This window comes from Herpailurus yagouaroundi, unplaced genomic scaffold (assembly GCF_014898765.1).
Source record: "Herpailurus yagouaroundi ecotype Mexico unplaced genomic scaffold, PumYag 163, whole genome shotgun sequence".
NCBI lineage: Eukaryota > Metazoa > Chordata > Mammalia > Carnivora > Felidae > Herpailurus > Herpailurus yagouaroundi.
Genome location: NW_024412404.1, coordinates 17,029,369 through 17,041,303, shown reverse-complemented (window position 1 = coordinate 17,041,303; position 11,935 = coordinate 17,029,369). Strand labels below are relative to the sequence as shown.

General features: G+C 38.3%; 1 protein-coding gene across 7 annotated transcripts in view; it reads right to left on the bottom strand.

Moving 5' to 3' along the window:
* Positions 1 to 11,935, bottom strand: part of LRMDA (leucine rich melanocyte differentiation associated) — a 1,047,786-nt gene that overhangs the window by 200,959 nt on the left and 834,892 nt on the right. For 5 of the 7 annotated variants that reach the window (XM_040485493.1, XM_040485494.1, XM_040485488.1 and 2 more), the window contains one exon: positions 5,971 to 6,055. In XM_040485493.1, the coding sequence (XP_040341427.1) occupies positions 5,971 to 6,055 (85 nt within the window). Of the gene's footprint in view, positions 1 to 5,970; positions 6,056 to 11,935 lie in introns of those variants that run through there. The other 2 variants (XM_040485490.1, XM_040485489.1) reach the window with 2 other exon arrangements.

Sequence of the window (11,935 nt, the reverse complement as noted above, 5' to 3'; positions counted from 1 at the left end):
CTCCCTCTCATTCTCTCTCTCTCTCTCTCTCTCTCTCTCTCTCTCTCTCTCTCTCTCTCACAGTTTTCAATACATTTTCCATGGAGAAGAGCTGGATCTGCCATGCTTCTCTGAATCTTCAATGACTTGGTGATGTTTTTTGAGAAATCATCCAATAGTTAGCTCCCTTCAAAAACTAATCAAAATATTTAGGAAGACAGAAAGCAATAAGTAAGCAGGCTGCTTTAGTCATAGGGTCTGATCTCAGGTGGGACCTACCTGGCAAAGTCACCATAACCATCAGATTGCTTATTTCATCTTTTTAAATGGTCAATGAGGACCAACAAGCAATAGGCAAAAAGATACCTTAATGCTGACCTATTAAGATAACCTAAATAAATGTATTTATTTTCATTTAGTCTGTGCTCTTATTCTGTGTAGATTTTGTTTATAACAATCAAACCTACTTAGGTTTCATGTCCCCTGTGGGATGACATAGCAAGACGGGAGGACCATAAAAAACAAACAAACAAACAAAAAACAGGAAAAAAAATTTAAAAAATTGTCTGAAAGAGACAGATTACCTCCAAATCCTCTAAGCCTAAAACAAATTGTAATGAGCAGTTTGGTTATCAAGCAGCCCCATCTTGAACCCTCCCGAAAGTATTCTGCTCATTGGCATGCAGGTTTTCTGGCCAACATCTCCCCATCCCAAACATCTTTGTCTACATTGCCACATCTTCACACACATCCATTCATTTTCTTCTTATTCATTTCATTTTGACTTATTTAAATAGTTGAAGCAAAACACTCTATTTATGGCTTCTGTGAAAACATATTTTATGATATCTCATGCTAAAACTGTTAAGAAAATAAAAAAAATGCCTGCTGTTTTTCTTTCTATCTTTTTCTTCTTATTTGGATGGCACACATTTTGCTGCTTCATGGAGATATACAGAAAAATCAATTCCTAAGCATAAAATGCAACTCACATTAAGGAGACTGCAAACGATAACTAATTATGATGAGTTGCTATGTAAATCATTCAATGGCAGTCCCAGCAATTTCAAACACAAATAGACCAAGCCCCTGGCGGCAGAAGAGGATGAACACCTACCAAATGTGTCAGAGATAACGGCAAGATTGCCAAGGTTGGGTGGAAGTAGGTTGGCAACCATCTCCAAGCAAGTTTCCATAGATTTCCTCTTGGTTTCCTGCATTCTTTCTTTCATACACTTAAAGTCCAATGCTTAATACAACAAGGTAACTATGGCATATTTTCAAGACTGTATAAGCATCAGGGAAAAAAATAATAATTCAGGGATGTTCACTGGACTTGCAATAACTTTGCAAAATGTGCATACAAATGCACCGTAATGGGGCCTTTGGTGTGATAGCTACTGGCCATGTCAGATTATGGGATACGTGTGGGATTGTCTGTTCTGACCTGGCATCACCACCACCCTCTACTAAGGTTTTCTCTGCAGCTCAGAGGAGGAACTAGAAACTGCATTTCTGAGACTTCCCTTGGTGCATGGTTCTACATTAGACTGAGCCAAACAGAGACACTGGAGTATGACTTGGAAATCCAGAGAGAAAGAGGAACAGGGCAATGTCTGGGCAGTTCTAATGTTTGAAGCAGTGTCCAAGTGAACTTCTTTAGAGTCACTCCCACAGTGGCGCTGCACATAGAGAATGTCACTAGGAGGTTCCCAGGCATTCCTGACATGTGCAGAAACTTCAGCAAGGTCTCAAGGATCACCAGCCTCGGTGTGAGGCTGGGACACTGAGTGGGGTCTTCCCTGACTGGATAAGCCTCTCTCTCATTCCTCACATTAAAACCCTTCATGATGTGAATATATAGTGGGTCTTCTTTTTTCCTATCTGAATACAGACTGATGCCATAGCATTTTCCCCTTTGGTTTTTCAAACTTTCTCTGCTCTTGAATTTATAGACTTGTAATTTAAAAGAAGGGAGGGAAGGAAAGTAACACAATTCTTTTGACAAAAACAGGCAAGGATACTATAATACTTTGCTGCAGCCTTAGCAAAGGCTTTGGAAATTCACCCCTGGCAGTGGCCATTTTCAGGCCATTTCTCTGCCTGTACTTTCTTCTTCCCTCCAGCACAATGCCACGGTCAGTCCGTATTTGCTTCAGATGTCCTGTGTGAAGGACACATGTCAGGGGTGGCCTGGGAGTCAAGGATACAGAGCTCTGAATATTTTTTTTTCCCTGCCTCTGTCAATGAGTGACTTAGTCTTCCCCAGCAGTTCTTGGCGCCTTCCTCTGTTAAATGGGGATAATAATATTTACTCTTCCTACTTTACAGGGTTGTCTTGAGTATGATATGGTCTATTCACTAAACAGAAATGTTTTCCCCAAAAGACACAGTGGTCTATATAAATGCAAATTCCATTTCTAACAGCTACCAGATAAAGAGTGGCAATACCTGGCAGGCAGGTGTATGTCCTATGCACATATTTAAAGAAACATTTTTCTAATACTTCAACACTCCTCATAATGTGGATACCCAATAGAGGATATAGTAAGTAGACTGCCACTAGGTATCAACTGGGATCATTGACACAGCCGCGTGGTCCCTGTACTCTAAAGACATACTCAGACCTAGAGTAGAATTCTCAGAGAGATTCAGGCGCACCATTCTAAAACCACATGTATATCACGGCCTGCATCTCATTGCAAGTCCAGCCCCTTCTTTGAAGCTTCTGTTCTAGTAAAATAATTCTGTTAGTTGCTTTAATTCATCCTATTTCCTTCCTACCATCAAAATACCAGACTTTGAAAACTATGACATAAAAATTATTATCTACTTGGAAGTTATACAATGTGGCTAAAATGCTGTCTGGCAATGAACCAATAGATGTAGACCCAACCATGGTGATCTGGGGTTGTGAAAGCAACCAAAGTTGAGGTCTGAGGTCCACAAGGCTGGTCTTTCCTTCCAGTATCACTCACTCCCAAAGAAAGATGGGTCTCTTTTCTCAGACACAATCAAGGTATCTCACAGAGGCATCTAAATTACTGACTTTCGCCTCTCATCATTTACTGAACAAATATTAACCTGAGGTTCTATTAAGCAGGAAGCCCTGTGCTAGGCATTGCAGGCACAGTGGTGAGCAAAGAGACACAATCTCCATCAATGCCTCTAAGCCCTTATAGCCTGTCCAGGAAGACAGTCCCTGAATAAAAGAGCACTGACCTAATATAAATGTGTGGGGTGGTATCAGAAGAGTCTTCCTTACAGCTGGGATATTTAAGCTGATACCTGTAGGATGAGCAGGAACCAGTGATGTGAAAGAGAAGAACAATTAGAATCTTTACTGCCCCTCAGGGAACTTTCATTTATGAAGAGTTCAAGATATACATACACTTCACCTCTATCACACAAAGAATATAAACAATTGCACTAAGGAGAAAGAAGCAAATATTACAAGTACCTCAGGAAGAGGAAAAATCAATGTAAGAAACAATTTCTTATAAGAATCAAAAAGTACAGTGCATTATTATCCCTACAATGCATGGATTAGCTGTAAATTACAGATGCAAAATCCTTTGCATTTGAATCTACAGTCCTTAGGAAATGAATCTTGGGTTTATCAGACTTGACATTGGAAGTTACATAAAAGGACAAGTAAAGGGAAAATGGCACGTACAGAAAAATAGCAATTTGCACATGAACTACTGCCCACCAGTTTATGTAGTTGTTGGTGCGGAATGAAAAGAGATTGGGAACTGGATGAATCAAAAATTATTTGCAAATAGAACTTCCACTTAAGATTTTATAGACCAAGTTTCAGACATCATGGAGGATTTCACTTGGGAAAGAAATGATGTAATTTGCCTTCACAATGTGAAAGAGCCTCCCTGGATAAAGGTTTGTAAACTGTTTCCATAAAGGTATTAACAAATGACACTCAGATAGTTTGGTGGTTTATATGATCAGAAAAAAAAAGAATAATTTCTTTAACTTAAATATAAAAAAGCAAAGTGGCATTAAGTAGTCTCATTCCGGGTGCTGAAAAATCAGGCTTTCCCCACTTGTTATCATAGGATTCACGCCAAGCTAAAACATATCAGTCTCATCTCTTCCCTACATGGATCAGTCCAATAATAATTCAAACTTAATGAATTTCTCTGGCTCTCTCTTTACTGGTATCCACAAGACCACAGGCCCAAAGACCTGGCCACCATTTCATTATGTTCACTTTTTTCACTACCAGGTCCTTCAAACTAATCAAGCAACCAGCTCATTAAATGGATAAGGTATTCCTCAGTAAAACTGAGATATCTGTTGCTGGGTCCTTTAAATAACAACGTTCCCCTAATGTCGGGCTCTGACGTCATCAAAGGGCATTTGTTTTAACTCTAAACACTAAAATTTAAAAAAATTTCTTGTTTTACTATTACAGTGAAATATGGTCCTATTATTGGGGATTATCATTTATCTCATTATGTCCTTCTTTTGTGAAATCTCAATTTCATGGCTAGATCAACTTTTACAAGTGGACTTAGGGGCTCTGAGACTTCAATTCCTATGCAGTGTACTCAATGATCTATACAGTAAAAATACCTTTATTTAAATATAAGAAACCAATAAATAAATCCATGAGGATATAATGCTAGAGTTAATTGGTTATTCTGTCTAGATATGGTATTGTTATTCACCTAGAGGAACTCTCCACCTGCCCCCCACCAAAAAAAAAACCAAAACAAAACAAAACAAAAAACACCAGTCCCTAAAGGAATATGTTCAAGACTTCCATAAGGACATTCAGTGAGGGAGCTCTCTTCGCGGTCCTCCAAATACAGCATGTGGGTAGCTGTTTGTTCTACCTGCCTTTGAACAAAGTTGATTTCCACAAAACTGACACCTAATGAACAGAATTCTAATTGAACCAAAATATATGCAAATGTAGAAAAGTTCTACTGTGCCCAGACAACAAATAGGCAACAAAGGTCCAAATCACAGACACCTGGAATCCTGCAATACACTCTTGATCATTGCCTGCAGAGTAGAAGTGTGCCATTTGCCCAGAGCCCACATGTCTTTTCAAGTGCCAGCTTCCCCACTTTCTGGGCATCTCTACAGCCTTTGTTCATGCCCATCCATCCTGCAAAGAAGGTGGGAGCTGGAACAGTCCTTATTCAGTGTTCCCTGAATGTATGAGGGGAGTTTCCCGCTTGGGGATATGTTCAAAGTATGGAATGCCCTCAATAAAAGCTTGTTCTTACTTAGATTGGAAGGCAGATTCACAATTAAGAAACATGCCTGTAGTCATAACCAGGATAAAAGGGGTAAAACAGTTATACCACATGGCCTCGTGTCCTCCCAGTTCCAACAAAGGTGATCATAGAGTCCTTGGCCTAAGCAGACAGCAAAGGGATGAGGCATTTTTAAATTATATTCCACGTAGACTCTAGAAATGGTAGTAAGAATTGAAGTCTTCGGGAACACCGGGTAAGCCAAATTAATGTTTTTGAGGATCAGATAATTTAAGAAAAGCTGTGCATTGATCCTGGGCAATGTTGTTAGGCAAATTGGAATTCCTTTTAGTTGTAACATAGAGTTCATTCATTTTAAAATTACAGATTTCAACTATTCTCTCCAAACAATGATACTTTTACAAACATTAGTGAGTTTCTCAATTCTCTCCAACACTTTTGCTGCAGGTAATGATCTACTTAGTAATTTTTAAGTACTATAATCTCTTTACTTAAAGAAAAAAAAATCAAATCACAAAATTATATTATAGCATGGATTTATTTGCCTTCCCAGTAGACCGCCACTAAATTCTATTTAATATGAGTTAAAATCACTAGGTTTGACAGGTATGGTTTTCTCATCAAGACCTTGAAAAGCACTGTGTTCCTTCTAAAGTGCGGAGGCAGCAATAATGAGCCCAGAGCTCTGCACAGCCAAGTGTCCCTCCCTGTAACTACTAAGAGCAATAAAAAGCTGAGTTCCTACCTCGGTGATTGGTGAGATCCCTGGAAGCAGAAGGCAGGGGTGTATAGGGGTGCTCTGGAGGGGCCTCGACATGGTCACTGGAAGCCTGCGTAATAAAAGAACATGTCAACATGAAGTAACACCAACCACTAAATACCTTCATTTACCAAACATGTCTTCTAGGGATGTGAGTCTGGAGGAAGTATTATCAACCAAGACTCTTCTTAGGAAGCAAGAGTTGTCTGTGCTGAGATAATGTTCTGGTGAGTGCAGGGTAGCATAGGAAGCTTTGAAGAGTCTCACTAACAGGTGAAAGGGCTCTGTGACAAAGGGATGGTTTGTTTATTGTGTTGAAAGGTGAGAAGGAGGAAGGAGAGAAGGTAAAGGTCACAGGCCTTCTTCAGGTGCTTCCCACAGATTCAGTGTTCACTGTGAGTAGATTTCTATGGAAACCAGTGAAGATGCTGGGCTTTGCCCCAGGGTGGATGGGGAAAAACAGGGCCAGTTTACGTGGCCCCAGTGGCATGGAGACACAGAAGCTCAGTAGCATGAACTGAAGGATATAAACCATTGTACACTGTGCATTTGGGGTTCTGACTAAGTTTAACAACCACACTGAAAAACTCATCTGAAATTTGGTACATAATGGTCCCCAATAAAACTTTGCCATTCCAAAGCCTAAAAGAAAATGATATGAAATGTATCTGTGAAAATGGTTTTTTATTGTACACAAACAGCTCTTTAACCATCGAACTGTATATAGTGTGACCTGTATGGGTAAGAAGTGCTACCTTTCTTTCTCTGTAACTCTACAAGTAAGGGGATGAAGCCAGGAAGAAAGGACTATGGCTGTGGAGTCAGGTGTCCCTCAGAACCCATGACCGTTCTGATACATTCAGTGTGGATACTTATAGCAAGAAGCATCACTATTGCAATTCTTACTGAGACTTCTGAATCAAATACTACTTTTTTTTTTAATATCCAAAAAAGAACATCTGCTAGGATCAAAATCCTAAGCTTACAACCTTTCCAAGCTTCAAGAAAAAGTAAATTTCATTAATGCTACATTTTTCTTTCTGGAATAGGAAATATATTCTATGGGATATATTTGCCCTCCTTGGAGCAGGCCTTTTCTCCAAAGAGATTATCTACATTATAGGAATCAAAACTAAGTAGGAGATTAGACCTACTTGCTAGAAAAACCCTTTAAACCCTGCTTCTGACATTTGAGATGTTTGATTAAGCGGCTTTCAGTGGAGACTTTACAGAAATAGTTCTGAATGGAGCAAAATCAGAAGCTTTGTCCCTAAGGTAGAGACAGATTTCAGGTAGCACAACTTTACTCCAGCTCCAAGGGAAACATGTGGTGTTTAAAGCTTGGTGTGAGGGTACTGGGTCCAGAAAGATAAAAGTTCAGTCACCAAGAAAAATGTTTTAAAAAGTAGATAAGACTACTAGATACCATATCATTAGATACTTAGGATACTGCAGAAATTAGATTTTCAAATACTAAAGTCACCACATGTCCCTCCATTTGGCATTCAGGGTCTCTTGCAATCCCCACATGATAAATGAGACACAGTGACAGTGTTCTAAATATGGCGCCTATTCAATGCTGGAGGCAGGATATATGGGGCAAAGTAATGGCAGCTGTCCTTCCACAGATCTACCATACTTCCTTAGTAAAAGGCCATAAGTTCTCTGTCAATGTTTCTGTTCCACCTCAATGCTATAAAGGCCCAAAATACCAGTATGAATTTTAGGTTGCTATATTGTGATATTTCTTAGTGTGTTTAATCTCAATTTGGGCTGTTGACAATTTGATGACAGCTTTTCCTAAAATTACTGGAAGAAACTACCTTTCAGCAAATACCTCTGACTGGGCAAAACATTAGAGCTCTATAACCAAGGGTAAAATAGCTATTTACCTTTATTTCCAATTGTAGTCAAAGCAAAATTGGTGTGGCATGAGTTCTGTTTTATAGTCATCATTCTATGCCTAGCATTTAATTATTTTTCTTCTTGGTGTCCATTTATAAACTCAAGTCATGGAAAAGAATCCAGGAAAAGAACAATTTTGCGAACTGTTGGTGGAATATCTAGGGCTGGATGTTTAAGGAAGCTACTACAAATTAAGATTCTAAATACCAGTTCTTTGACTTGGCTCTTATCGAAATGAAGTCCATGGGATTTTCTCAATAGTGATGTACACATTTGTTCTCTCGATATTATGGTTACAGGAACAATTAAGAAAAGAGTGATTAATATGAAACAAGTGGACAAGACAATGTCTTAAACTTGCACATTACCTGCCCCAAGTAAAGAACTTCCCTCGAAACTGAAGCAACATACCCATAGTATATTGAGTATGAAATGACTGAAATGTAAGTGGAAAAAGTTAAGTAATGTTTTCTTTTACCTGGATTAAGAAGATATGCCTAAAATGGGAATAAAGGAAATTTGGGTAAATCTGAATCTTCAGAACCATAAATCTTCTCAAATCTTTGAGTCCTTGCCAAATTTCCTAACTACTTATGGCAGAAAGTTATACTCTTACATTTTATTTTTTAAGTCATTCCTACCCCAATATATTTGTAATAACTACAATAAAATATTAGCATCTGGAATACATATGTCCCTAAATAATTAAAAATCTAATAGAAAAATGGACAATGGAAATGTCAGGAAATTCAAAGAAGAGAAAACCTGAGTGGTTAATAAATGAAAGAGAAGAAGGCCAAATTCACTAGTCTGAAGAGCAATGCAAATTAAAACAAGATACAATTTTTCCACTCACCATATTGGCCAACTTTCAAGTCTTACAACAAGGGCTAAGGTGAATGAAGGGAAATGAACTTTTATCCTCTCGTCCCTTGCCAGTGGGAATAGACATTGGTTCAACTACTTTGGAGAGTAATTTAGCAATACCTAATAAAACTGAAAATTTTATTTAAAATGTATTTTATTTAAAATGTATGTACTATGGAAAATTTCACTCAGGTCTATAAAGTGGAACATAAAACAGTGTTTATTCCATGATTATTTAGAACACACCAAATTGGAAATAGTTCAAATGCCTGTCAATAAGGAAAATGGATAAATAAAATATTGTATATTTGTATGACAGAATATTTAGCATTTAAGAGCAGTAAATCTGGTTTATGTATCTCTAGTTGAATAGGTCTAAAATTTTAACACAGAAAACATAAATAAATAAATAAATAAATAAATAAATAAATAAATAAATAAATTTAACATAGAGTGAAAATACAAGTTGCAAAATGACAAATATGAAATATCTATATCTATCTATCTATCTATCTTCATCTTCAACCTCATGTGTGTATGGAAATATCTAACAATTACACTAGTTAAACACTAACTTCATGAAAATGGCTGCCTCTGCCAGAATGCAGGGTAATAGGACTGGGGCTAATGGGATAGGGGAGGCTTCAAATATATATATACATATATATACACACACACACGTATATATGGTTTATTTATTTTATTTAAATAAAGACTTAGAAACAGATGTCAATATATTAGAAAATACAAAGTCTATATGTCAGTTACATGTGTTCACTATTTCTCAACTTTTCTACATTTTTGAAATTTCTCAAACAAGAAAATCGAAAAAACAAATATTCCTATTTCCTCTCTGATCCATACAGCCCTATATTGATATGAACCCATAATGAGAGGAAATTCCTCTAACAGTTTCCCAATACTTGCACAACACGAATAACATGAATTTAGGCGGTTTCTGGTTTGCCTTTTGTGACGAAATACCCCCATTTCTGTTTTTCTTAAGGCTTCTGAGTATGACAAAGGAATAGAAAAAGCTGATAAATACTAGTGAATGTGTACCCCCTTCATACTAAGGCTTGAAAGGCTCATGCCAGCCTAGTAAGTTCTTCTGCTTAAGATTTGTCAAAGCATACTGAAGGTTTCTGTCCTCTTTCCCTACTCACAAATGGGTAGTTGCTGATAAGTTTTTAAACTCACAGCAATAATGATAATAGTCACTAATATACTGCACTTTGCAATTTCCATGGTGCAGGAAGGAAGACAGAACTTTGGCAGCCTCGCTGGAAAAGAGTCAGTAGAAGTGCAGCACACTCCATGAGAGACTTGCAGAGTGAGAATCTCACTCCGTGGTTGAAGAAAACAAATGTCTTCAGATGAGTATGTAAAATTCAAGTCCCTTCCCATTGGGTGCATTCCATGGAAACCTGCATTCCAGTGGATATTTCTGAACATCATGGATGCCCTGAAGGAATATGATACAGACCACAGGAGGAGTGATTTGGCAGGCTTCAAAACAAGAAGGGGGCAGCTACAAAGTTGTTTAATAGCCATAAATCTCCTACTATTTTTCACAAAATACCATCTAAGACCACATCTCCACAACTCATTCCCCATTACTCAGCTCAAGTGGAGCGCTTTGGCATGCTCACTCACCCTTAAATCATACACAGCATAAAGTGATCCCGGGTCTGGGAAATTTGTCAGCCTCCTTCAAGCAAAAGCAATCTTCGCTTTTCATCACAATTCATTCCCTGAAACTGTGGTATAAAGCTGACTCTCTAAAAACATTTATTTTCTTTCATAAGAAAAAGCATCACTTATTTAGTTATCAAGTATTTAATAACCACCTACTATATGCCAAGGCCTGTGCTGCGAATACCAAGAAAAATAAAATGAGGACTTGGGTTGCATTCCTGACTCATCAAAAAAAAATGATAACCATGATTAATACTAGTTATTAAGAGTCACCAACTGGTAGCATGACCCCCAAACTCTGCACTGTCGCAGAAATTTATCCCTGACCTCTATTACAACACATGACCACATGGAAGAGTAATTATGTCCCTGCTTGTTTCTTACTCATACTAAGAGAAAGCTTTCAAGATTAACTATATTAGCTTTCTAAGATTAACTATACTATTAACCCTTGTACCCAACATGCTGCCAGAAATATAGAAAATAGTTAATGCATTGTGATTGAATGAATCAAACATTTTAATGTCAAAGATAAAACTAGCTATACAATGATTGCAATGGGACACAACAAAAGTCTGAGCTAGGTTGCCAGAATCAGAGATAAAAACTTGCCATCACCTAAAAGATCAAATTAGAAGCCAAAGAACGAGCCAGAACGGGGAAACTTCTGACCTGCTCTAAGGTAAATGCACCATGCCTTTCAGTGTGAAGCAAGATAGAAAGCCTTCATGACAGATGCATCATGTTGGGAATGACAGACAGGCTTAGGAGTGGAAAAGGCCATATATTGTCAGAGCGAGAAGTCATGAAACTAGGAGGGAATAAAAAACGGTAAGGTACAGGATGAGGTTGAGTCAATAACCAAGAGACCAAGAAATGTCCCAAAGGGGCAAAGAGCAGATTCTGGGCAAGAGCACAGCATTCAGCTGATTGAAGGAGCTGAAGGCTAGTTCAGGCTATAAGTCAGTCATATAAATCAGTCATAGAAGGGATAGGTGCCAAAGACCTCCCTGAAGTAAGGAAGCCCCTTGAAGGCAACATCCTGGAGCTTCCCGTTGTTTCTATCTGATATAAAGGGGTCCACTTATGCCAGTTACTAAAATGGCATCAGATCCAGAGTTGTAGTTTAGAAATATTTATGGAAGGAGAGAGGAGGGAGGGAAGGGAAAAAAAAAAAAAAAAGAACCAGGAACAGAAAAAAGGAAGGAAGGAAGGGAGATAGGAAGGAAGGGAGGGGAAGAAAGGAAGGAAGGAAGGAAGGAAGGAAGGAAGGAAGGAAGGAAGGAAGGAAGGAAGGAAAGAAGGAAGGAAAGGAAAGGAAGGAAGGAAGGAAGAAGGAAGGAAGGAAGGAAGGAAGGAAGGAAGGAAGGAAGGAAGGAAAGGAAGGAAGGAAAGGAAGGAAGGAAGAAGGAAGGAAGGGAGGGGAAGGAAGGAAGGAAGGAGGAAGGAAGGAAGGAGGAAGGAAGGAAGGAAGGAAGGA